The sequence below is a fragment of the Andrographis paniculata genome, unplaced genomic scaffold (assembly GCF_009805555.1).
Source record: "Andrographis paniculata isolate CXL003 unplaced genomic scaffold, ASM980555v1 Contig82END, whole genome shotgun sequence".
Classification (NCBI taxonomy): Eukaryota; Viridiplantae; Streptophyta; class Magnoliopsida; order Lamiales; family Acanthaceae; genus Andrographis; species Andrographis paniculata.
The window spans coordinates 206,778-232,418 of record NW_026137620.1 but is presented as its reverse complement, the minus strand read 5'-3'; the positions used below and the strand labels follow the sequence as shown (position 1 = coordinate 232,418).

General features: G+C 37.1%; 5 protein-coding genes across 8 annotated transcripts; 4 read left to right on the top strand and 1 right to left on the bottom strand.

Annotated features, from left to right (window-relative positions):
* Positions 1-460: 460 nt before the first annotated feature.
* LOC127241414 (protein INVOLVED IN DE NOVO 2) lies at positions 461-4,752 on the top strand. The gene is made up of 7 exons (XM_051260450.1): positions 461-580; positions 1,310-2,280; positions 2,368-2,549; positions 2,755-2,844; positions 2,940-3,227; positions 3,303-3,512; positions 4,297-4,752. The coding sequence occupies exons 2-7, from the start codon at positions 1,320-1,322 to the stop codon at positions 4,531-4,533; spliced, it is 1,968 nt and encodes a 655-aa protein (XP_051116407.1). The 5' UTR covers positions 461-580; positions 1,310-1,319; the 3' UTR covers positions 4,534-4,752.
* Positions 4,753-11,041: 6,289 nt separating this feature from the next.
* Positions 11,042-15,543, top strand: LOC127241335 (scarecrow-like protein 14). Of its 2 annotated transcripts, XM_051260337.1 has the most exons (3): positions 11,057-11,179; positions 11,693-12,434; positions 12,658-15,543. In XM_051260337.1, the coding sequence occupies exon 3, from the start codon at positions 12,832-12,834 to the stop codon at positions 15,082-15,084; it is 2,253 nt and encodes a 750-aa protein (XP_051116294.1). In that variant the 5' UTR covers positions 11,057-11,179; positions 11,693-12,434; positions 12,658-12,831; the 3' UTR covers positions 15,085-15,543. The 2 variants fall into 2 exon arrangements, with proteins under 2 accessions (XP_051116293.1, XP_051116294.1); XM_051260336.1 differs by lacking the exon at positions 11,693-12,434 and having other exon boundaries at positions 11,042-11,179.
* A 1,688-nt stretch (positions 15,544-17,231) lies between these two features.
* On the top strand, positions 17,232-20,866 carry LOC127241533 (telomere repeat-binding protein 4-like). Its single transcript, XM_051260647.1, has 10 exons — positions 17,232-17,610; positions 18,199-18,329; positions 18,425-18,980; positions 19,060-19,215; positions 19,294-19,347; positions 19,438-19,517; positions 19,597-19,808; positions 19,889-20,197; positions 20,271-20,334; positions 20,416-20,866. Exons 2-10 carry the CDS (start codon positions 18,249-18,251, stop codon positions 20,587-20,589), a joined length of 1,686 nt encoding a protein of 561 aa, XP_051116604.1. The 5' UTR covers positions 17,232-17,610; positions 18,199-18,248; the 3' UTR covers positions 20,590-20,866.
* A 1,286-nt stretch (positions 20,867-22,152) lies between these two features.
* Positions 22,153-23,441, top strand: LOC127241469 (uncharacterized). Of its 3 annotated transcripts, none has more exons than XM_051260527.1 (6): positions 22,153-22,274; positions 22,374-22,460; positions 22,561-22,623; positions 22,703-22,804; positions 22,999-23,227; positions 23,312-23,441. In XM_051260527.1, exons 1-6 carry the CDS (start codon positions 22,203-22,205, stop codon positions 23,431-23,433), a joined length of 675 nt encoding a protein of 224 aa, XP_051116484.1. In that variant the 5' UTR covers positions 22,153-22,202; the 3' UTR covers positions 23,434-23,441. The 3 variants fall into 3 exon arrangements, with proteins under 3 accessions (XP_051116484.1, XP_051116483.1, XP_051116485.1); XM_051260526.1 differs by having other exon boundaries at positions 22,996-23,227; XM_051260528.1 differs by having other exon boundaries at positions 22,175-22,274; positions 22,369-22,460; positions 22,996-23,227.
* A 10-nt stretch (positions 23,442-23,451) lies between these two features.
* Positions 23,452-25,468, bottom strand: LOC127241468 (protein FIZZY-RELATED 3). Its single transcript, XM_051260525.1, has 5 exons — positions 24,896-25,468; positions 24,690-24,812; positions 24,063-24,605; positions 23,735-23,968; positions 23,452-23,644 (listed from the first exon to the last, which is right to left on the bottom strand). The coding sequence occupies exons 1-5, from the start codon at positions 25,466-25,468 to the stop codon at positions 23,591-23,593; spliced, it is 1,527 nt and encodes a 508-aa protein (XP_051116482.1). The 3' UTR covers positions 23,452-23,590.
* Positions 25,469-25,641: the final 173 nt, after the last annotated feature.

Sequence of the window (25,641 nt, the reverse complement as noted above, 5' to 3'; positions counted from 1 at the left end):
AGACATCTTAAGAAGGGAGTATATTATATTTAAAAATAATTTTTATTATAATATTCATTTATATTATATTACTTTTAAATTTTGTATATTGTAAAAATATAATATGATGTTTTTTTTTTATTTAAATTTAGATAATATTTTATAAAAATAATAAAAATACTATTTTTATTAATAAATATGAAAATCTGTGTGCCCAAAAATAAAAGTTTCTAACTAAATAATATATTATATATATTTATAATTTTTATATTATTTGTACAATTTTTTAAACATTACATAAAAAATTATATATTTTTTTAAATTATTTTACAAAACAAACAAAAAAATTTAATTTGAATTAAAATATCCTAAACAAACACACCCTTACGTTAATACCGGAAATGTTTGATTATCGAGCCCGGGCTTTGCTTCTAAAGCCCGACCCGGATCGACCTACTCGATTAATTGCTGTTCTGCCCTACTGGTTCAGAAATAAATTGTCCTCTCCCTTTCTGCTTTTCTCACTCAGAGGAGGCATCAGTTCAGGCCTCGCGAATCTCCGTGCGCTCTCTCTGACCTCTCCTTTTGACTACCAATTAGTGTAAGATTTTACCGCTCGTTTCTTGATTATGATTTTCGGGTGTTCATTGCGAGGTTTTGATTAGTTGTGTTGATTTCCCCTGAATTTCCGGCGGCGTCTTGGAAATCTGTTGTTTTCTTCAGATTGCATGTGTTTGGTGTTGAATTTGTTCGGCTGTGGTTGCACATTCTGCTCCGATTTTGCTTAATTTTTCGTTTTTACGTTTAAACACCAAAGCTGAGTTCTCTCTCTCTCTCTCTTTTATTTATTTATTTATTTTTTTGGGGGGGGGGGGGGGGGGGGGGTATGTGGTGGTGGATCTATGTCCAATTTAGCTAGCGACCTGCGTTTTATAACCTATTATAAATTTCTGTAGAAATGCATGTTTGATTTAGCTTCGGTTGTTGGCAAGGTTGTAAATTGAAAGATCTTAAAGCTTATTGAAGTATTGGGGAAAGAAAGGGTCAATTTCCGTTGCGCATTGTAGATTTTGGTAGTCTTTTTCCAAGCGATTTCATTTTTGCAAATTTTCATTTTTATTTTTATTTATTTTTTTGAGATTATAGAAGGCAATCTTCAAGTAGATATCTACATAACAATCTAGCTAGATGGATCCCAGGAAATTCCTGGTTGAAATTATATTGTTTTGTCTCCATAACAATCTTTTGTGTTGCTTAATTCAAGATAGGTTTTTTTTTTTTTTTTTTCCCACTGTTAATTGTAATTTTCATCCCGTGGTTTCATTTTCAGTGAGGTAAAGATGGGAAGTTCAGATTCTGAGGTAGACACTGATGTCAGTGAATCTGAAGATGAAGAGTATGAGAGAGCGTACGATGAAATGGATGTGGATAAAGCTTATCAAGAATTGAATGTGGAGAAGGCGTATGAGAAACTGAAGAGTGGTAAGCTCCAGGTTAAATTATCAGAACAAGCTTATCGTTGCCCCTTCTGTACTACAAAGAAAAAGAAGAATTTCCAGTTCAAGGACCTTTTGCAGCATGCAAGTTCGATAGGTAGTTGTAAATCAAAGAAAAGAACTTCGCAGGACAAGGGGAATCACCTTGCTCTGGCGAAGTTCTTGGAAAATGAGATAGCTGTTGATGCTGGACCTTCCCAGCCTTCTGCTGAGGTAGATGCCCTTGCGGATCAGGACCTTGATGAGATGTTTGTTTGGCCATGGATTGGTGTTGTTGTGAACATTCCTACTGACTTCAAGGACGGTCGTTATGTTGGGGAAAGTGGTAGTAAATTGAGGGATCAATTAGCGAGAAGGGGGTTTAATCCAATTAGAGTGCGGCCTCTGTGGAATTATCAAGGTCATTCTGGAACAGCTATCGTTGAGTTTCATAAGAATTGGCCTGGTTTTAACAATGCCATGTCTTTTGAGAAAGCTTATGAGGCAAATCATCATGGTAAGTCGAACTGGTTGGCAAAGAATGGCAAGAAGTCGGATCTCTATGCATGGGTTGCTCGATCAGATGACTATAATTCTACTTCAATTCTTGGAGAACACCTCCGTAAAATAGGAGATCTGCGGACCTTGTCGGATATCATGGAAGAGGAAGATCGAAAGACTAACAAGCTTGTGGGTAATCTAACAACTGTGATTGAGGCAAAGAACACCCACTTGCAAGAGATGGAGAATAAATTCATAGAGACTGAAAACTCTTTACGGCAGTTGATCACGGAGAAGGATAATCTTCATCAGTCTTACAATGAAGGTTTGTCACACATAAGGTTTCAGTTTTGTACATATAATCTAATCATATCAAAAATTTGAACTTGATGCAATTTTCTGACTTGATTAGAGATAAGAAAGATCCATTCAAGTGCCCAAGAACATTTAAAGAAGATATCCAAGGACCATGAGAGGCTGAAAGCGCAACTGGAAGATCAAAGAAAGTCTCTTGAGGCACGTGGACAGGAACTGAGTAAGAGAGAGACGCTCAACGAAAGTGAAAGTAAAAAACTTGCTGAAGAGCTCGAAGAGGTATTGGATTCTTGTAATCTGATTTTTCTAGATAGAAAGAGACCATATCTGTTCGATTTTGCTAGTTAAACTATTAAGTATAGTAAGTTACTAAGTACACGCATTAATTCGCAGTTTCTTGAAAGAAGTCTTCTTATATTCGATACATTTATGATGACTCGGATATTACACATGTTAATTATTAATTATCCTTAATGACAACCAGAATGCAGTGAAAAATGTTTCCCTTAAAGCCGCTTCAGAGGAACAAAGAAAAGCTGATGAGAAAGTAATGAAATTGGCTGAAGAACAGAAGGTATTAATTATATTGCTTGTATCCCTTAAATTTTTAAGTTTAGTTAGTTCTGTGCAAAATGTTCGCATTTCAATGTACCGTCTTTATGATTTCAGAAAGAAAAGGAACAACTCCATAAAAAAATCATCGACCTGGAGAAAGACATGGATAAAAAACAAGCATTGGAGCTTGAAATAGAGCAGTTGCGAGGTAACTTGAACGTAATGAAGCACATGGAAGATGAGGGTGATAACGAAGTGTTAGAAAAAATTGATACGCTGCTCAAGGCACTGAGGGAGAAGGAAGGAGAGCATAAAGATTTGCTAAACTTAAACCTAAGTTTAATGGTTCAGGAGCGCAGGACAAACGAGGAGCTACAGGAAGCTCGGAAAGAAATGATTAATGTTAGTTTCTCTTTTACGTCGAACTTCATACATGCTTGCTGCAATTCTTATCAATTGGCTTAAATTTCCTTGCAGGTTTTGAAAGAATTGCAAACAAATGGTCCTGTCGGTCTCAGACGAATGGGCGAACTTGATTCCCGACCCTTTCATGAAGCAATGAAAAGGAAGTATACTGAAGCTGAAGCAGACGAAAGGGCCTCGGAGTTGGTCTCCCTGTGGGAAGAGTACCTTAGAGATCCTGAATGGCATCCTCTAAAAGTGGTTACCTTTGGCGAGGAAGCTCAGGTATGTGCTTCTTTTGCGGATTTGAATTTTGAATTAAAATAATTGTTTGATAGGATATAAAATAGGTGTTGATGTGACGTTTTGAATATAAAGTACTCCCTCCGTCCTAAGTCAAATGAGCCCTTTGGGGTTTTAGAGTAGATTAATAAATACTACATTCATCCGATTCTAAGGGTCTTATTTACTTTTTGCGTGTTAATCTTTAAATATTAATTATTATATGAAAACGTAGTCCAAATTAAGGGAAAAAAAAAAGACAAAAATACTTCTATTAGTGTCTTATAATACTATTATAGTGACATTTGTGCAAAAAATTATACAAATATAAGAATATTTTTAATGTTAAGTTAAATGAGACTCTTAGAGCCGAACGGATGGAGTAGTATTTTATCGGTTAGTGGAAGTATATAAGAGTTTTTTAATAATTTTGTCGATTGATTTATGTATAACATAATTGCATATGTGATGATATGTTTGTAATTTAAATAAAAATATTTTGGTATTAGTGTATAATTAGTTTTTCTAGAACAGGAATGAGACACTTTGAAGTATAACATATAAAAATGGTAAAAATGGTACACTTTGAATTGGAACGGAGGGAGTATTAGGAATCGTGACAACAAAAAAGTGTTTGGTGAACACAACATATTTTGTATGCGCTGATTGGTATAGATTTTCCCCGATCCCGGGCGCATATATATATATCATCGTATTTACGTTGATTGAGTTAGTTACGATCTTGTTCGCCAAATATCAGATTTTGCTGTTCTTGTTGTTGTGACAGCGCGTAATAGACGAAAGCGACGAGAAACTAAGAGACCTGAAGGAGAACTACGGCGTGGAAGTGTACAATGCAGTGACGAAAGCCCTGGTCGAGATAAATGAATACAACCCGAGCGGATCTTACGTGACTACCGAACTATGGAACGAGCGGGACGACAGGAGAGCCTCCCTTAAGGAAGGAGTCGAGGTTCTGCTCAAGCAGTGGACGACCCTCAAGCGGAAGAGGGGAATGGAGTGACGACTCGACTGGAATTTGGAATCAGAATCGGGACCGGAAATCACTCTGGTTGGTGTACTAATAGCCTTTGTTGTTTCAGTTTTAAGGATCGAATAAATAGGTGTGAATTGATGGTGGTGACGATCAGCTCCATTTTAGACTCATTTGAAATTCGGTTACAAACTTCCTTCTTCATTTATTTTTGGAAAATTTGTTCCTAGTCTGTGGTTTCAAAATTCACCAATTCTCTTTTACTTTAAAATTTGCGTGGCTTTCTTTAATACTTTAAAAAGTATCATATATATATATATATAAAAGAGTTCAAAATTGGACCCTATATTTTGTAAAATTCTGTAATCTTGCAATCTCAAAATTTTGAGATTTTTTTTATTTTTTTTAATTGCAGTTTTTTAATTTTTATTCTAAGATTTAGGGTTAATTTTTTTTAATTATCAAAATAAATGATATAGGGTGTAAATGACTGTTTTGAAATAGTGGGATGGAGGTGGTTTCAATTCTTAGTGGAGGGAAATTGATTTTTTTTTTTTTTTATATATATATAGACATATAAGGGGAGGGTAATATAAGAATATTGAAATTTATTATCATTGATGCATTTACTATGTGTGATAATTGTTTTTTATTGATAATATTTTTTTATTGATAATATTGAGTTGTTATGTTATTCTTCTTTATTAATAATATTATATATATTTATAATTTTTAGATTTTTTTTGTTATTTCTAAATTGTTTATTTTGTTGTGTTTATTCTGTGTAGCCATAAAATTGAAATTCCAAATACTTTTTTGATAAACTTTTTTTATTGATAATATTTTTTAATTGATAATATTTAGTTGTTTTGCTATTCTTCTTTATTGATAATATTTTTTTAATATATATTTTTATAATTTTTAGATTTTTTTTGTTATTTCTGAATTGCTTATTTTGTTGTGTTTTTTCTGTACAGCCATAAAGTTGGAATCCTCAATACTTTTTTGATAATTTTTTTTTATTGATAATATTTTTTTTTATTGACAATATTGAATTGTTTTGTTATTCTTCTTTATTAATAATAATATATATATATTTTTTTATAATTTTGAAAAAAAAAAATTTCTTTCTAAATTGTTTATATAATAAAGATAAAAAAATAATTATTTATAATTATTTTTAAATTAAAAATCAAAATAAATTTGGAAGAAATTTGTCAGTCATTTATATATAGTTGTTAGCTTTAGTTGAAAACAATATTATTTATTTACTAGTTTATTTAGGGTGTGTTTGGTTAGGGGTTTGGATTTTGAGTTGGGATTTGAATAGTAAAAATTTTGAATTTAAATAGTTGTATGATGTGATATAAATAGGTGATGATGTGATGTTTTGAATGTAAAATTGATTTTTAGTATAATATAAAAAATGAAAAATAGGTGTTTGATTTGATGTTTTTGGGGGGGAAAATTTTGGATGAATAGTGGGATTTGTCAAAATCCACCAAATGAACACACCCTTAGTTTCGAATATAATGTTTTAATACGCCATTATTATTGTACATGCATTTTTATTTTTCATTATTATTTTCTATTAATAAAATATTTTTTATTCTTATTGAGTATTTGTTTTTTCTAATTGATTTGATTTCGATTATTATATTATAATATATTTTTCAATATTTTAGATTATGTTTAAATTTGTAATTTTTTTGTTTAAAAGAATATTTAAAGAAACCATAAAGAATATATTTTTTTTAAAAAAAAATATATATTAAAATTTATCATAATTTTCTTTATGGTTTCTTTAAATATTTAAATACATGTACAATAATAATGGCGTATTAAAACATTATATTCGAAACTAAATAAATTAGTAAATAAATAACATTATTTTCAACTGAAGGCTAACAACCATATATAAATGACGACAAACTTTTTTCAAATTTATTTTGATTTTTAATTTAAGAATAATTATAAATAATTATTTTTTTATCTTTATTATATAAATAATTTAGAAAGAACAAAAAAAATTTAAAAATTTTAAATATATATATTATTATTAATAAAGAAGAATAACAAAACAACTCAATATTATCAATAAAAAAATTATTATCAATAAAAAAAAATTTATCATAAAAATATTTGGGATTCCAACTTTATGGCTATACAGAAAAAACACAATAAAATAAACAATTTAGAAATAACAAAAATAATCTAAAAATTATAAAAATATATATATAAAAAATATTATCAATAAAGAAGAATAGCAAAACAAATCAATATTATCAATAAAAAAAATATTACCAATAAGAAAAAAATTATCAAAAAAGTATTTGGAATTCAAACTTTATGGCGCAGAAAAAACACAACAAAAAAATCTAAAAATTATAAATATATATATATATGTTGATGTATTTTTTCAACAAAAATAAAGTAAAATTCAAAGATATAGAAAATATCCTTAAACTTGATTAATTAGTGCCTGAGATTAGGAATCTCTAAACACTGTAACGTACAGAAACTAAACTGGAAATTAAAAGACTGAAATTTAAAGTGGTGATCCCCAAATCTGACTTTGCTTTGTTGAAGTTGATTGAAGATACCTTGCAAAATGATGATCCAAATCCTTAAATATTCTTTGAAGAAAACGTTCAGAACCGTCGCATTGTTTCACCAACCGTTCCCACCAGTTACAGAACTCAGAACTGCCTCTTTGATTGACACATGTCTTTAACCGCCTCGCCAACCGCATAACCCAACGACCGACCAACCGACCAATCTAGATACATAATTGGTCGCCAGATCAAAAGACTCACTGGTCGCCCCATCAAACGACCACTATTTGGTCTCTTCAATCGTCTGACCTATCAACAGACCTTTCTTCGCCCGACTTCCTTTTTCGACCGACCCCCATAGCAGCCAACCTTTGTATCAACCGACCCATTTATCCGACTGCGGATAATCTGACCTGCTTGCCCGACCGCGGACCATCTGACTTGCTTATCTGATTGAGAACCAACCGACTGAGAACCCACCGACTGACTCTGGATACCTTATTATTATTATTATTATTATTATTTTTTGTGCGTAACAACATGCCTCCTCCTCAAGACTCCTAAGCATAATTTCTTATGATGTTTTAGGAGTTAGTAGGTTAGCATCCGAGGCTACGTCAGCCTCAGATCCGACCTCCATCCTTTGAGGCTACGTTGGACCCGACCTCCATTTATCGCGGACTGGTGCTGGCCTGGACGTTGGTCGATCTTGCACTACCATTGTATTCAGACTCCCGTCCGACTTATTCCTCCTTTCGGCCACTGTTGTTCTGTCATTCTTTTGCTCGCCTGAAAAGTTATGGTCGGTGACCTGACCCGTGTCCGTCCATTCGGCGGGGTCCTCCTGACCTGTATCCGTCCATTCGGCGGGGTCCTCCTGACCTGTATCCGTCCAGGTTACGTAGTCCTCCCGATTTTTGTCCGTCCAGTCGACGTGGTCTTCCCGATCTGTATTCGTCCAGTCGGCGTGGTCCTCCCGACCTTTGTCCATCCAGTCGGTGTGGTTGTCCCGACTACGGTCCGTCCATTCGGTGTGGTCCTCCCGACCATGGTCCGTCCAGTCGGTGTGGTCTTCCCGACCATGGTCCGTCCAGGCGTCGTGATCCTGCCGACCTGTCTCCGTCCATTCGGTCGTCCCTGGTCGGGCCTGTCCTCCTGTTTGGTCCTGTTTCCAGTCTGTCTGACTGGGTATATGCTCAGGAATGGCGTTGTCCGTTTGGGGGCATGACATTTCTGGCGGTGCAGGAACCGAATTCAACATGAATTTTGATTGCTCCATCAAGTTTTGCATTGCGTCATGTATTGCCTGCAGATTTGCTATCTGCTGGTCGTACATTTGCCGAAAACATGCTGTAAAACCTGCTGTCAATTCGGCCCGTAGTTGGGAAGCTTCTTCTGCCGTGATAAAGCCAACGGCTGTACTGTGGAATTGAAAATTTGCCATATGGATCAGCAATTTTCTCCCACTGTGGTCGCCAATTTGTTGATGTATTTTTTCAACAAAAATAAAGTAAAATTCAAAGATATAGAAAATATCCTTAAACTTGATTAATTAGTGCCTGAGATTAGGAATCTCTAAACACTGTAACGTACAGAAACTAAACTGGAAATTAAAAGACTGAAATTTAAAGTGGTGATCCCCAAATCTGACTTTGCTTTGTTGAAGTTGATTGAAGATACCTTGCCAAATGATGATCCAAATCCTTAAATATTCTTTGAAGAAAACGTTCAGAACCGTCGCACTGTTTCACCAACCGTTCCCACCAGTTACAGAACTCAGAACTGCCTCTTTGATTGACACATGTCTTTAACCGCCTCGCCAACCGCATAACCCAACGACCGACCAACCGACCAATCTAGATACATAATTGGTCGCCAGATCAAAAGACTCACTGGTCGCCCCATCAAACGACCACTATTTGGTCTCTTCAATCGTCTGACCTATCAACAGACCTTTCTTCGCCCGACTTCCTTTTTCGACCGACCCCCATAGCAGCCAACCTTTGTATCAACCGACCCATTTATCCGACTGCGGATAATCCGACCTGCTTGCCCGACCGCGGACCATCTGACTTGCTTATCTGATTGAGAACCAACCGACTGAGAACCCACCGACTGACTCTGGATACCTTATTATTATTATTATTATTATTTTTTGTGCGTAACAATATATAAATATTATTAATAAAGAAGAATAGCAAAACAACTCAATATTATCAATAAAAAAAATTATCAGAAAAGTATTTGAGATTCCAACTTTATGGCTACGCAGAAAAAACACAACAAAATAAACAATTTAGAAAGAACAAAAAAATCTAAAAATTATATATATATATAAAATATTATTAATAAAGAAGAATAGCAAAACTACTCAATATTATCAATAAAAAAAATTATCAAAAAAACAACAATTTATTATAAGTGCATTTATAATAATAAATTTCAATATTCTTATTCTCACATTTGCATTACCCTACATGTCTATATATACGTAGAAAAAAATTCAGTTTCTCTCCATTAACATTGAAATCACCACCATTTCACTATTTCAAAACTGTCATTTACACAATCTATCATTTATTTTGATAATTAAAATAAAAAATAAACTCTAAATCTAAGAATAAATATTAAAAAACTATAATAAAAAAAAATAAAAAAATCTCAAAATTTTGAGATTGCAGGATTACAGAATTTTACAAAATGTGGGGTCCATTTCTGAGTTCTTTTATATATATATATATATGATATGATATATGATATGATTTCCGGCCTAATTAATTGAATAGAGCAGCTACATAGAGGCATGTGAGATTTTGTTGTCGAGATTTATTGCATTATACATTTTTTTCTTTATAAAATAAAAAAAAGGAAAAAACAATTTGTCTCTCATAGAAGTGTGTTTGAATTGGAAATATTTAATTTAAAATTTATATTTAAATAATATTTGATTTTATATATATTTAAAAAATATCGAATTCAAACAATAAAAATTATTTTTTTTTAAAAAAAAACTCTCATTTATTAATTTAATAATTATGATACATATTTAACATAATAAATATATATTACAAAAATATTATTACTTTTATATTGCACTACATTAATGAATATATTATTATCTTTTTTAATATAAATCAATATAATATTAATATTAAAAAATCTATCTCAAATAAAAAAAAAATTTCGTTCCTGAATGCCTAATTAAGTACATACAAAATACTCTATGATTGTATGGTATTAATATATTTTATGTGTAATATTTATATTATATTAATATAATAATAATTAATTATTATTATTATTATAATATGAGAACTTCTAATTGTTATTTGTGATGAACTTTTGATTGAATCTAATATTTTGCAAATTAGACTCGACAAAATAAATTACACTAGCAAATCATGTATTACAAATCATCGTACCATCAAATTATCTTATGCGGGGCTTATATATATATATATATATATGATATATCATACATTATTTATATTGTTAGAGTTGGTATATATTCACTCTTTTGGTATAATTACATCTCATTTATAAAAATAAAAATAATACTTTCTTCGTCCCAAAAGTATATTATATTGATAGTTGGTAAAAAGTAAAGATAAATGAATTTTTTTTTCCTCCGTGAGTATATTAGTGTAAAAAGAGTGGCAGTAATAATAATGAAAAAATATGAATAATTTTATGATAGATATGATTATTTATAAAAATTGAACTATTGTTTTGAGACAAACAAAAATGAGAAACAAAACTATTTATTGGGACGGAGAGAGCACTTTTTATACTACAAATACGATGATATTTACCAAATAAATTATATAAATGTAAAAAAAAATAAAAATTAACATTGTATAGAAAAATAAATGATACCTTATTATGGAGGAGGAAAGTAACAATAAAATTAATGACTAGTGTTTGAACTTAAATTTTTTTTGTATATATAAATAAGTGTTGTGGGGACAATGTAGAAGAATGGTCTCATATCACCTCACATCGCAGTGACCAGGTTGGAACCGCCCAGATAAAGCCTGAAGGGGAGATTCCACAAATAATTCGCGTCGATTTTTTTGGAGCTGGACGACGCCCAATCACCACTCGCCATCATTTCCTTTCTGGTAAGATGCTGCTTCTGCTGCTGCTGCTGCTGTTGGCCTTGGAATTATTTTATGTCTTTTTATTGTATTTTTATAGCTTTTAATTTCCATCTCCGGATTTTTCGGGGAGTTAGGGGTTTGTTGTTTTGTTTTGGGAATTGTTGGGGGTTGGAGTTGGTTTTGCTGAGATCTGATCGAGTTTTTGTGAAAGGATGCGTTGTTGTTTTTGGTTATCAAGGGTTTTTCTTTTTTTGTTTTGTTTTTAGCCAAGCAGCTAGGGTTGGAGTTTCCGTTTGTATACCAGATTTGCTGACTTTGTTGGTTTTTGTCGTTTCTTATTTAGTAAACTCACGGAAACTCCAATTTGTTGATTTCGTGAATTGCGGAACTCTTATGCTGTTCGAATCGTGTGGTGAATCCTTTCGAATTCATAGGTTCCTGCTTTGATCATGTTTTTTGCTTTTTTACCATTTATGATTGATTTGAACTGATTGAATTTGAGATAGTTTTATGTGAATTTTGAGTGTTATATAGGTAGATTTGGGAGCAATTATGTTGAAGATTTATAAGAATTTTCTCGAGGAAGGTTGTGCTATCGAAACCGACGATCATATAGTATTTAATGTTAGCTAGAGAAGGTTTCAGAACCTCCCAGAGATTAGCCCCAAAGTTTCAGAAAGGTAGATACAGTTGGTAGAAAATACAAGTTTGATTGCGATAGCACACGACGAGCCTAGCTCGTGGACCTCATGAAGGTGACAATGAGTGGACATGGTGTCCATTTTGGATCCAAAAGAAATGGCTGTGGTTGCACATGGGCCATGTTCGAAGATTGAAATTTCGGAAAGGATGATAAAAAGGATTAGACAGTGTTAGAAAACAAGGGGGAAAGGGAATGCTGAAGTTAGTGGTGGGATGTTTGAGGTGTCTGTCGCTGACATGCAAAAATCCGAAGTTGTATTGTGCTTATTTGATTACTTTGTAAAATAGAGAAGGAAGGAGAGACCTCGAATTCGGATTGGTGTGAATGCATTGCATCGACCGCAGAATTTCCACCGCAGCCTTTAGATGTGAAATATTGAAGGGCTCAGATTAGCCCACTGTTTCGTTTTATCCTGAGGCACGCCGTCCCGGTTTTAGCAATTAGATGCCAAAAGGGATAAATCCTCATTCAATGCTACCATCATTCGTGTTCTTTCCTTGTCAAGGCTCTCATAGTTTTTTCCGTTGATTCTTAATAGAGTTGGAGCAATTTTATGTTTCGATAGATTTTGAGGTATGATTTGTTTCCTTTTGATCGATAAATCATTACATTGGAGTCTTGTGGTTTGAGATTTGGTTCTTTTTTGTTCGATGCTGCTGCTCTGTTGTTTTGATTTTGTTATTTTACATTTCGTATGAGTATGTCTTGATTTAGTTTGGATTGGTTTTGCAGCTGTTTAGATCTCGATTTAATTGATGTATTAATTAGTTTCCTTTCGTGTTGTTCTTGTTTAAAGATCTCAGCATCCGGGTTTTGAATGGTGGATATGCTTTAAAGCTTGTAATCTTGAAGAAGCGCACGTGGCTCTACCCGTGGTAAATTTGTTGTTTAATTTAAGGAAAGTTTTGTTACGGTGACATAGGATTCGGAATTGGGAATTTTTTTTACTCGGAGTAGCTCTGGTTAACTGATGGTCATGGATAAGAATCTTAGCACATATACTGGGGTACCGTCGGGGATCAAATTTAACAGCCAATCAGCTCCCACATTTCTGGACTCCGATCTGATCAACAAGATGAAAGTTTGCGGCAAGTTTTTAAATTCGAATCCTACAGATGTTACCCAAGATTCTGGCCATTCAAATTTCGGTTTCAATCCCCAATCTCAAACATCTGATGGTGATTCTCCAGAGGATCTTGATTTCAGCGACGGGGTTCTAAAGTATATAAATCACATCCTCATGGAAGAGGATGTCGAAGAGAAAACATGCATGTTTCTTGAGTCGTCTACAGCGCTTCAAGTTGCCGAAAAATCGTTCTACGATGTTATTGGAGAAGAGTATCCCGGATCTTCTAATTCTCAGCTAATATCGAATTCGGATCACAGCTATGAGAATCCAGACGAAAGTGTTTCTGCAGTATTGAATGATTTTTGGAGTTCCGGCGATACGGAAACGCTATGTCCCGATTGGAATTCTGATCCCGAAACCTTCAATAGGGTCGATAAGTCTTACGCCAACGTCAACACGGTCTCCCAATCTACTTCGCAGACAACTTATAGCTCTTCAAGCAGCAACGGTACCGTCGTCGATGGCCCCGTCGATTCCCCTGTGAGTAGCCTAAAAATTCCCGATATTTTTAGCGACAGTGAATCCGCGCTTCAATTTAAAAGGGGTGTCGAAGAAGCTACGAGATTTCTTCCCAACAGCAGCAATTTGATCGTCGATTTGAGGTACGACGAGCCGTTAGGTACAGTGCCGAAGGAAGACAGTGCCAATCTTGTAGTTAAGGTGGAGAAGAAAACCGATCTTTCAGAATTCAGCGACATTTCGAGGGGGAAGAAGAATCCGTTCGATGAGAGCGTAGATTTGGCGGAAAGAAGCAACAAGCAATCCGCGGTTTACACCGAATCGACTGTGAGTTCGGAAATGTTCGATACTGTCCTTTTGTGCAGCGGAGGGAGAAACGAATCTGCCCTTCGGAAAGCTTTGGACGAAGTGACGAAAAGCGCTCCCCAAAATCAACAACAATCGAAGGGATCGAACGGCGGTAAGAGCAGCGCGAAGAAAAGGGGCGGGAAAAGAAATGTCGTCGATTTACGAACGCTACTGACCCTTTGCGCGCAGGCTGTCGCAGCCGACGACCGGCGCACGGCGACGGAGTTTTTACGGCAGATCCGCGAGCACGCGAAGCCTACCGGAGACGGGATGCAGAGGCTCGCGTATTATTTTGCCGATGGTCTTGAGGCTCGTATGGCCGGATCGGGAACTCAGATATATAAGTCGCTTCTTAATTTACCGACCTCGGCTGCGGATATTCTGAAGGCGTACCATACTTACCTCGCTACATGTCCCTTCCGGAAGATCTCGAATTTCTTCGCGAACAAGACGATCATGACTGTCGCCGAGAACGCGTCGAGCCTGCACATTATCGATTTCGGTATTCTTTACGGTTTCCAGTGGCCGTGCTTTCTTCAACGCCTCTCGGATCGACCCGGCGGTCCTCCTCGACTGCGCGTTACGGGAATCGATCTTCCTTGTCCGGGTTTCCGGCCGTTACAGAGAGTCGAAGAAACGGGGCGGCGTCTGGCGAGTTACGCCCAGACGTTCAAAGTACCCTTCGAGTTCCACGCGATAGCGCAGAAGTGGGAGACAATCAAAATCGAGGATCTTAAGCTCGACGAGAACGAAGTTCTCGTGGTGAACTGTTTGTATCGATTCCGGAATCTTCTCGACGAGACGGTAATGGCGAACAGCCCGAGGAACATCGTTCTGAATCTCATCCGGAGGATGAACCCGGCGGTGTTCGTGCTCGGGATCGTGAACGGCTCGTACAACGCCCCGTTCTTCATCACGAGGTTCCGGGAGGCGCTGTTCTATTACTCGTCGTTCTTCGACATGCTCGACGCGAACATCCCCCGGGAGATCCACGAGCGGATGCTACTTGAGAAAACGATTCTGGGACGGGAGGCGCGGAATGTGATTGCGTGCGAGGGCGCGGAGAGGATCGAGAGGCCGGAGACGTACAAGCAGTGGCAGGTCCGGAACGTGAGGGCCGGGTTCAGGCAGCTCCCGATCGACCGGGAGATGATGAAGAAGGCCGTGAACCGGGTGAAGACTTCGTATCATAAGGATTTCGTGATTGACGAAGACGGGCATTGGCTCTTGCAAGGCTGGAAAGGTCGAATCGTTTACGCGATCTCGGCTTGGCGGCCGGAGTATTAGAAAAATCAATCGATCGATCGGCTACTCTCGAGGAGAAAGAATCGTCGAACGTGCGAACCCAGTCGAGACATTTCGCAGGATGGGTCGCCGATGTCGATGTGGCGGTGTCGGTGATCTTTCCGGTGATCGGAAAATGAGCGACGGCGGAGGGGCGGAGGAGGTAATAGAGAAAGTTAGAAGGTTGGTTTGGTAATTTAACTACTTAAAACTCTACTCTACTTAGACTATGATAATAATAATAATAATTATTATTATAATTAATAATGTGAGATACAGAGAGACTGAAGGTAGGTAGTGTTAGTGTTTGATGTTTATTAATGAAGAAATTGCAATTTAATTAAGGGGAGGAAAAGCAATTTGAGTCCTATTGGTACGTTCAAAACTAGATTAATTATTTACTCCATTTTCATGAAAATTGGTCTTATTTTAAATTATTTCATTTTGATGTATTTTGCTGACGTGTTACAATATATTTAGTGTCTTAAACTTTAATTAAATTGAATTTTTATTTCGGATTAACTTAAATATATACTCTCTTCGTCCCAAAAGTATAGTCTTATTGATTTAAGAAATATTGATATTATATTGTTGGTTAGTAAAAAGTATGGATAAATAATTTATATTAGTGTAAAAAATAGTGTCAATTGGATAATAATAATGAAAAAGTAGAGATAATTTTACGGTGATATAATTATTTATGAAAATAAAATTATTATTTTGAGTTGAACAAAAATGATAAATAATACTATTGTGTTGGGACGATGAGTATATTTTTCCAAAATAAATAAAGGTGTGCACTACATATCATAAAATATCACTCTTTAATACATTTCTTTTGGTTAAGTGAACCATGTGTGTGTTGAGCATTAAACGTATTCATATTTATTTTATTATTATTTTTCGAATAAGTGTGAATTGAGAACTTCCACTTATGAATAAATAAATTAATGATATATTTTTTTTAATAATTGAAGCTTTTAAGTAAGATCATCATGAGTTCTAGTCTATCGATATAATATTTCTTTAAAAAATATTATTATAGTAGATATTACCAAATTTATTTATATATAATTATTAATTTTGGATTCCTTAAAATATATATTTTTTATCCATCAAGTATATATACTGTTCACAAAAAACATGTATTTTTAATTTATAACAAAAAATTATGTCAACTCACACAGTATGGAGTATAATTTATAAGTCCAATGCAAGATTTAAATTAAACAATTTATGGGCCATTTTAAAAATTAATTGGGCCCAATTTAGGCCCATAATATAAAAGGGACCAACTTCAACAGAAAGCGCCAAAAAAAAACGTCCTGACAGTTGTTTTTATCGGACACAAAATTCTAAGCCACACATTTCAGTACAGCCTACGCAATGTGGGCCCTACTCCAGACTAACGCCGTTACATTCACTAACGCCGTTACCGTTTCTTTTCTTTGTCCATCCTTTCACGTTTCCCCCGCCTGGTCTCGTCTGGATCTCAACTTCTTTATTCTTTCTTTTTATTTTAAAATTTATTATTTTAAATTAATTTCTTAATTACATAAAATAAATAATTAAATAAATAGATCCTACAAATAATTACAACAATCAATCTTTACACCAAACTTGGATCCAAAGGGAAATATAATAATCTGCCAATCTGTAGCCAAAATTATTATTTTAATAATCTGAAAATATTATTTTATCTAAATATATTTAAAATGTATCTTTATAATAAAAATCCTATGTTTATAACATAATTTTTATTGAAATATTAACAATTATAGTCAACTATTTCAATAATTAATATTTAACCATTCACCTAATTATTCTATTTAGTAAATTATACCTATATAATTTAAAACATATTTAAATTGCTTAACTTATAAAAAGTTTAAGGAAATTCAACCCAACACAACATATGATTATAATTTTTTTTTATTTATTTTTAATAGCTTTTAATTAGTTTACATTATCTGTAATTTTAAATATTTAAATAAATAAATAATACTATCACATGATCCACTGTGACTGCGTATTAAAATTTAATATAGAAATATAGATACAGATTATAGTATAGATACTAGGGACAGAAGAAAATAATAACCGAGCTCCTTCACAGAAAGATCGGACGGCGTGGATCGATCGGGAGTTGTGGTCCAGGCGCTCTCGAGAATCGGCGCACCCGATGGACACGTGGCGCGCGGCAGTGTAAGCAGATTTAGCGGTGCCGGTGATGGTGTGGTGAAAGAGTTCGAAAATCGTAAGCAAAGTGGTCCTTAAATCATCGAACCATTTTTACCCAACTCGGACTCCATCGATCCATTGGGTTTTTGAGGTTCAGTGACTATAAAGCAATAACCCCCAATTTGGGGTTTTAGCGCTGTTTTTGCGATTCCAGTTGGTTGCTTGGTCGATTATTTTTTTTGGTTGAATTTTGCCGGAGGATTCGAATTTTTTCTCTCAGATTGGTCTGAATTGCTCTGGAGAAGAGGTTAGAGGCGAATTCTGGCTGCGGTGAGGATCAATCGTGAGGTGATTTGCTGAATTTGAGTTTGAATTTTTTGGTTTGTTGAATTTTGTTTTTGAATATTGCTGTGGTGTGGTTTTCGGATTTGGTGGTGTTCTTCTGTTGATTCATTCGATTTTTGTGAGAAACTGTTCGCATTCGGATTGATCTTGTAGAGATCTAATCGAATTTTGAAAATTAGCGTTGGTTTGCGTTTGGTTGCTTGATTTGAAGCCATGAATTGTGTAGTTTTTTTTTTTTTTATTTCTGGAATCGAAATTTTCGCGAAATTCTCCGTTGACGGGAAGAAGATTGAAATAGTTTTTTTACTATAATCAGACTCCATAGTCGTCTTTTCATCTGCTTCTGTTGATGAATATCTTCAAAATTTCTTCAATCGAACTTGCTGAAACTCTGACGATTGATGAAAAACCGAAATGCAGAAACTGTAATTCGAATTTCAGATCTGTGTTCTCATCTGTGTCGTGCTTTTGCTTCCTGATTTTGTGTTAGACATTAAAACCGTCGCTCAGATCCATTTTCGAATTTTTAGAAATTTACTATAAGCTTGAATTCATCCATGCTTCCTTTACAAGTCCATTCGAATTCTGCAGATTGAGGATTATATCAGAAATCGACATTGCTGTATTATGCATTCGACGATATGATTTCAAAGAGAAAGCTGAATCATGGATTCGATGGCTATCGAGCTGCCATTATTCCCAAAGCTCCAAGATCAATAAGAGTAATTAATCCAAAACTTTTTAAAAACTTTGCATTCTTACTGTTCTTCAATTTTCAGCATCGATCGAATCTAATTGTGTTCTTTTGTGTTCTTAGAAAAGACCACAGCATCGAAATCTCATTAAAGGCAATGAACTCTGCGCATTCGATTTGCTCGCCGCAGTCGCCGGAAAGTTATTGCAGGAGAGCGAAAGCTCTGCTTCGAGCAATGTAGCTGAACGCGGCGCCAATCGTGAGCATTGTTTTGTCGACGATAAATCCGTGAAATCGGAGAGTTTGGATCATGGAAGCTGCGCCGAGAGCGCGTTTATTCAAGCAAACTCCATTCGCGACTGCTCCGATGATCCCAAGAACGATACTGCTAATCCTTCGACAGTGAAGGATCATGCCGATGAATTTGTCGATACGAATGCGGCGGCCATTAATTCTGATGACAGTGTAAATTTGCCCGTGTACAGCGGCCCCGTCGGGGCGTCGATCGGTGTAAATATAGGACGTAGAGATGACGACGAAAATTCTTCGAGGCGCGACAAAGATTGCGCCGAGATTACGTCGTATTTGCCGCAGCCACGTGGCGGATGTGAGCGTGTAATGAAGATATCGATGTGCAATCACAGGAAAGCGAATTCGACGCAAGGAATTCACAATGCCGGTAGCTAAATTTATTGCGTTGGTCGATTTTGTCGTGGATTTGTCGACGTTCTTGTAATGACGTATGTTCAATTTTTCAGGTGACGGAACGAGGTTCTTTAACGAGTGTAGGAAGAGGAGTTTGACGGCGCGGAGGTGGCAACAGGCGCGTGCACGTTTTAAGAAAAGGAAGTTGTCCGATCGCAGATCGGTCGTCGTGTCTGATCAGGACAACAGCAGCGACAGCATCTCGAACTGTAAGAAAGCGTTGGGACGTTTGGACACATTTGTTGTGATGTTTTACGTAATTAATGATTTGCTTTGCTGTCTGGCAGCAACGGATTCGTTGGCGATCGTTGGAGGCGACGAAGAAGCCAAGGATCATTTCGGTACTTGAAATTTCTGTTATGATGCAAATATTTCTTAATCATATACGTCGACGACAATATCTTACGCCAAGGCTGTATCTTTTTTGTCAGTGAAATTTAGCATCAAGTCCTTTAAGGTGCCCGAACTTTGCATCGAGATCCCCGAAAATGCAAGCCTCGGTTCTCTGAAGGTTTGCGCCGCAAAAAACATTTTAGATACTGCCTCTTGAATCTCTGCTGGTTTAGTCGTGATTTCGATTCTTTCTTTAGAAAGCTGTGATGGAGACCGTAAATTCTATTTTCGGAAGCGGACTCGAAGTGGGTGTTGTTTTTCAAGGGGAAATTCTCCGAGACGATCGTAAAACTTTGTACGATGCTGGTATTACCGAAAAAAGCAATCTTGAATCTCTCGGTTTTACGCTAGAGTCGAGTTTTACGAGCTTTTCCGCATTGCCGCAAGATTTTGATCAAGAATTACTGAGGTATGATGTTTTCCGGGCAGCGGTTACGTCGTGTAATTGTGGTTATTCGACTTCTATCTATTATTCATTGTATTTTTCAGGTCGTCTGCTACTCAGATTGTCGATTCAGGGCTTTCGGACGCCAATATCGATTCGCTGCCGCCCGTCTCTAATTTCGACGACAACAACAGCAGTGAGTTGAAATCGTCGCCCCAGACTTCGACGAACAAAACAGTTCCTGATTCCAAGGCGCTCGTGCCGGTCCCTCTGACGAACGAAATGCTTGCGATAGTTCCGGTCGACCAAAAGTCGAAGCGTTGCGAAAACTCGCATCGCCGAACCCGGAGGCCGTTCACAGTAGCTGAAGTAGAAGCACTCGTTGAGTCGGTCGAAAAACTTGGCACCGGAAGGTACAAACATTAACCGATCGATAACCTGTTGTCGTGCTATGAAATATGTCGTCATTCCCGACTCGTTTTTCAGGTGGCGTGATGTGAAAATTGCTGCCTTCGAACTAGCCGATCACCGAACATATGTCGACTTGAAGGTACAAATCTCGGCATAATCTACGATTTAATGCGAAAAAATTCGACTGTTCGAATTTAAGATTCGAGTCGGGTTCGTGTAGGATAAATGGAAGACGTTGGTGCATACGGCGAGTATATCGCCGCAACAGAGACGGGGCGAGCCGGTGCCGCAGGAGCTGCTCGATCGGGTGCTCGCCGCACACTCGTATTGGTCTCTGCAGCAGCCGCGGAAGCTGCCGGCGCCGGTGGAGGTTCCGGCGCCGGCGCCGGCGTGAGGGATCATGGCCGGGGGTTAGTGTAGAGAAAGAACAGTAAGTACATTATGACATGACAAACTAAGGATGTGGAACTGTGATTGATCTGTGTAGAGAAACGGACGGCCCGGATTCAATTGTGTGATTGATCTGTGTAGAGAAACGGACGGCCCTGATTCAACTGTGATTTCAATTTGTTATTGATTGATTATTGTTATTTTTCCTGTAAATTCTCCGAATAAATTCCTTAACATTGACTTAATTTTAATTTATATTTTTCTGCTTTTTATTATTTGTTTATTGTGATTATTTCTGGCTGATTTTTTTTTTTTTTGTATGTATTGATCCAGCAATGATTGGGAACTATAAGTGTAGTATATTTATTTATGTAATAATTTACATGTTAATAAAATTGATTGTGCGCCGTCGGATCTACCAATGCCGGCGTTAATCCCGAGGCAAAGCACGTTGAGTCACGTGATATCCACGTGCCGTCTTCCTTAAACAACCCGTAATGTGTGTAGTGTAATGATAAGCACAGGAATCTTTGCTGTCATAGGAAAGAATCAAATTAGCTTTTACATCAGTCTTTTTTTTTTTTTATTTTTTTATTTTTTTATTTTTTTTTATTGTCAGGGTCTGGTTTTAACACTATTTTAAAATGATGTATATATATTTTTATTATTTTTATCTGATAAAATATACATGTAAATAATAAAAATATATATATAAATATTAAAAAAAAAATTAATAAGAAAATTCAATTTCAAATTAAAATTAAATAAATTTAAAGAAAAATTAAGAAACAAAAAAAAAAGATACATTACTATTATCCCTATTTTGTACTAGTATTGTATTGTCATATTAATTTTACCTTAACATTATATGATAATAAATTTATACAACAAAACAATTGACCTCAATACAATATATATTATAATTTAATTTATTGACAATTACATATGAATAGAAGTAATAGTATATACTAATATTTTATATATTATGTATTGTTTATTTAAATTTTTATACGATATTTACAGTATTTTCATGCGAAGATTGAGACAATACAATGTGTGATATGTAATAAAAGGGTCATTTCGATATTGTTTTATAAAAATAAATTGTGATGAAAAAACCACCCCAAGAATTGGAAAGTTGCAAAATTTAATACCCTATTGAAACCAAATAATCCATACTTTGATTATAACAAATTTTTAATAATTATGTTATGGGCACAATATATTAAAACTATTTCGTTATTGTTACTACAACTTATTCCTTAACTTGAATAGAAGCAAAGGAACAACCTGGAATTGGGTGGTTGTTGGATCAGATCTTGACTTTCAAGAAAATCCTTCTTTAAAATAAAATTAAATAATAAAAAGCACTTTATTTATTTTTATTTTTTTTAGTATATTTTATTTCTGAATTGAAATTGAAATTTATGAGCTGGACCATCCATTAAGAGTTGGATTTCTATTAATGGGCTTTATGGGCCCAACATGAATTTATGGGTTTTAATTAGTAATGGCCCAATTAAGGCCCATTAATAAAGGGTGGGGTTTAGAGTTGCAGAAGGTTAATGGCGGAGGCATAAACCCTGATTGCGGAGAAAAAAAATCGGGGAAGGAGAAATGAGCGGGACGCCTGATTTCTACTACAGAGAAGCTCAGCGTCTCGGTTATGTTGCTCGTTCGGCTTTCAAGGTAAGTATCTATGTTTCTGTAGACGTCAATCTATGAATTTGTAATTGGCGTTGAATTTTGTGGTAATTCTTTATTGGAATTGGGAACTGGCTAGTGCAGTTGCTTCAGATGCAGAAGCAGTACAATATCATAACCCCTGGCGCGTCTGTCCTTGACCTCGGGTGTGCTCCCGGTGCTTGGCTTCAGGTACGCCATGCTTCTGCAAGCTGTCTCTCTGTATGTGTGAATAATGTATTTGGATTGTAGTATCTGATTTCTGTTATGTGGTGAATAATAATAATAATAGGTTGCGTGCCAGAGTTTAGGGCCATTGGGAAAGGGTGGAATTGTTTTGGGAGTTGATGTTAAGGTAATTTAATATGAACTATAAAAATTTGCAGTGAATTCGATGTAGTTTGTGATAATTTTTGTAATTTGATGTTGAGCAGAAGGTGAAGGTTCCCTCTAAGCACTGTGATGCTAGGGTTAAAACTATAAGTGCTGATGTTATGAAACTACCGATCGAAAAAGTTAGAGCTCATTCGCCGCAGGTATGATCCAGAACTTTATTTTGTAAAGTAAGTTCATGATGTTCTTCTTCAATGGAAGCTTTGATTTGGTTGATGATATATGTTTGTTTGATTTCCAGCAGAAGTTTATTCTGTAAATGATAAGTTCATGGTGTTCTTCTTCAATGGAAGCTTTGATGATTTGGTTGATGATATGTTGGTTTGATTTTCAGCAGAAAGGCTTCTCGGTTGTGCTATCAGATATGTGTCCATTAGTCTCTGGAATTACAAGCAGAGATGCAGCTTTGTCCGCAGAATTGGGGATGAGAGCCATTGATATGGCAGTCGGGCGCTCAGCTTATGATTGTAGTAATTCGCCGGAGGATGGTTGCTCAGCCGCGGACGGGCTGCTGCAACCGGGAGGGAATCTGATTGTTAAGCTACTTGAAAGTGAAGATGTTAAAGGTTGTTTTTGTTGTCATTCTTTTTCGCCGATTATTTGATAACATTGATGCTGATTGATTATGATCTTTCTTGTTTTTTTGACAGAATTCAACCAAATATGTAAACCCCTTTTCAAGAAAGCCTCGTGGTTGAGGCCTAAAGCTACGAGATCATGTTCGAGGGAGATTTATCTGATTTGCCAGTCGTTGCAAGGGCGAAGAACATGAACGGATTCAAGTTCGTTAGTAGAAAAAATGAGTTCTCGGAGGTACATTGTTTTCCTGAATTATGAACAAGCTGTCGAAAAACAAACAGAAATGATATTATTTCACTTTACATTTAGTATGATTTTGCGTTTTCTTTCTTGATCGATTGTCTTCTTCGTTATCTGATCTGTGTTCTTCCTAGAGACCAAAGGCCGGTTTCTTTAACTACTGCCTGAAAATTCGAATAAACATTTCCGGGATGAGAATTTTATCGATGCAGATAGATAGTTATGGAGATATAAAAGAGAATGTCTACACTTACAGGTGTCTTAACAGATGGGAAAACATTCCAGAACCGGAGTGTCTCGTCGCCTGCTCCCGTCACGATTGTCTGACCATCCGGCGACGTCGCCAGGTAGAGCACCCGCAAGCTGTGTCCGGTCAGAGTCGCAACCTTCGCCATCGACGGGTATTTCCACACCATTATTTGATTCTGTGAATACCCGTGCGTGCTAACGATTTCGTTCACGTTCTTACTCCACGCCAGATTGCACACCTGCAGGTAAAACAACGGTTGATTTCTTCACTTTATTTGCGACTTTTCTTGTGTTTGGTTTGATCAGAATTGGATCGATGCAGAAATGGCGTACCTGGCTTCCGGTGTCGACGCTGTTCAGCTGATTCCCGCTCGCCGTATTCCAGAATCGAATGCATCGATCCGCCGTTCCGCCGCCGGAGGCGAGGAGGCCGTTCTGGTGCGGCGACCAGGCGATGGCTTTGACAGCCGCTGTATGCTCCGTCAGCTTGAGGATCGGCTGCTGCGAGTGGTGATTCCACACCAACAGCTGATTGTCGTTTCCGCCGGACGCGAGCTCCCGATCGTCGTGCGACCATTTCAGGCCGCAGACCTCCGACTTATGGCCGACGAGCTTGCTGATGTAATCGCCGGGGACGCGTAAATCGTGCTGGAGTATGTTCCGATCTCGGCTTCCCGACGACAATATCCGCGATCCCCATGCCAGCACTCCGGCTCGCGTCTGGTGGCCCCCCATTGTCCGAAGACGCTTGCAACGAGCTCCGTCCCAGACCTGGACTTGTCCGAGGTTTGTCCCGACAGAGATGTAAGAACCCTCCCGAGTCCATTGCACCGAGCTTACACTGTCCTGAGGCCCCAAATCGCAGAGCTTCGTCACCTGCCGGAGTTACAGAGCGGTAAGAAAAAGAAAAACAGAGTTATTCGATTGAAGTCGATGTCGATATCGATGGCGGAGACTGACTTTGCTGTTTGAGGCATTCCATAGATATACACAGGTCCCTAATCCGACGGCCAGGACGTTCTGCGACGACCAGTCGACGAGATTCAGGTAAAAATCGTCTTGCAACGACGGTGCATCGAGAACCTGCAAAATTAAATTCTTGTCTTTATCGTAGGTTTCATTAATAAGCAAGTGAGTTCGACGATTTGCAGGTTAGGTTGTTTTACTTTATGAGGGGTCTTTGGGACTTTTCTGGGCGGCTTCGGCGGCGTCGAGACCTCACTGGAAAGCGGGCTGTCATGTCCTAAAATCGACGGCGAGTACGGCGAATTGGGGCCGGACCGGTACTGCTCTGTCTTGAATCTCAACATGTTCTTGCTCGGGCTGTTTGGCGAGGGCGATGACGAACCATTACCTGCAATAAAATCAGAAGAACTGAAATCAGTGCCGAAAAGTTCAGCTTTTAATAACCTGGTGTAGGCGTCGCTGGTGCCGCCGGCGGCGCTTCCTCCTCCTTCCTTGAGCGGCGATGGATTCTCGATGAGGTCGAAGGTGTGGAGGCGGGAGGAGGAGCGGCAGGGGATGAACCTGTCGCTGCAGGTGGAGGCGGCGCCGCCATTGGAGGGGGAGGATAGGTTTGAGATGGTTCTGGGGGACATGGATTTGAGCGGCGATGGAAGTTTAATGGTGGTGGTGGTGGTCGGAGACGAGGATGTGTCGAGGCGTAAGGACGACCCCGACATGGACGCCGGCAGATTGATATTGACGCCGCTCTTCCTTCTCGTCGCCGGAGTCTCCATTTCTGCTGCTGCTGCTTTGAAATTAGGGTTTCGGTGAGATCTATTTGTTGCAGGTCAGGGAAGACTCTCTCTCTCTCAATATATATATATCTCTTTCTCTCTCCAAGGCGAGTCTGTGAGTCTGTGTAGGTGGGAGAGTGGAGAGAGAGAAGCAGCTTGTTGAAGGCGACGAA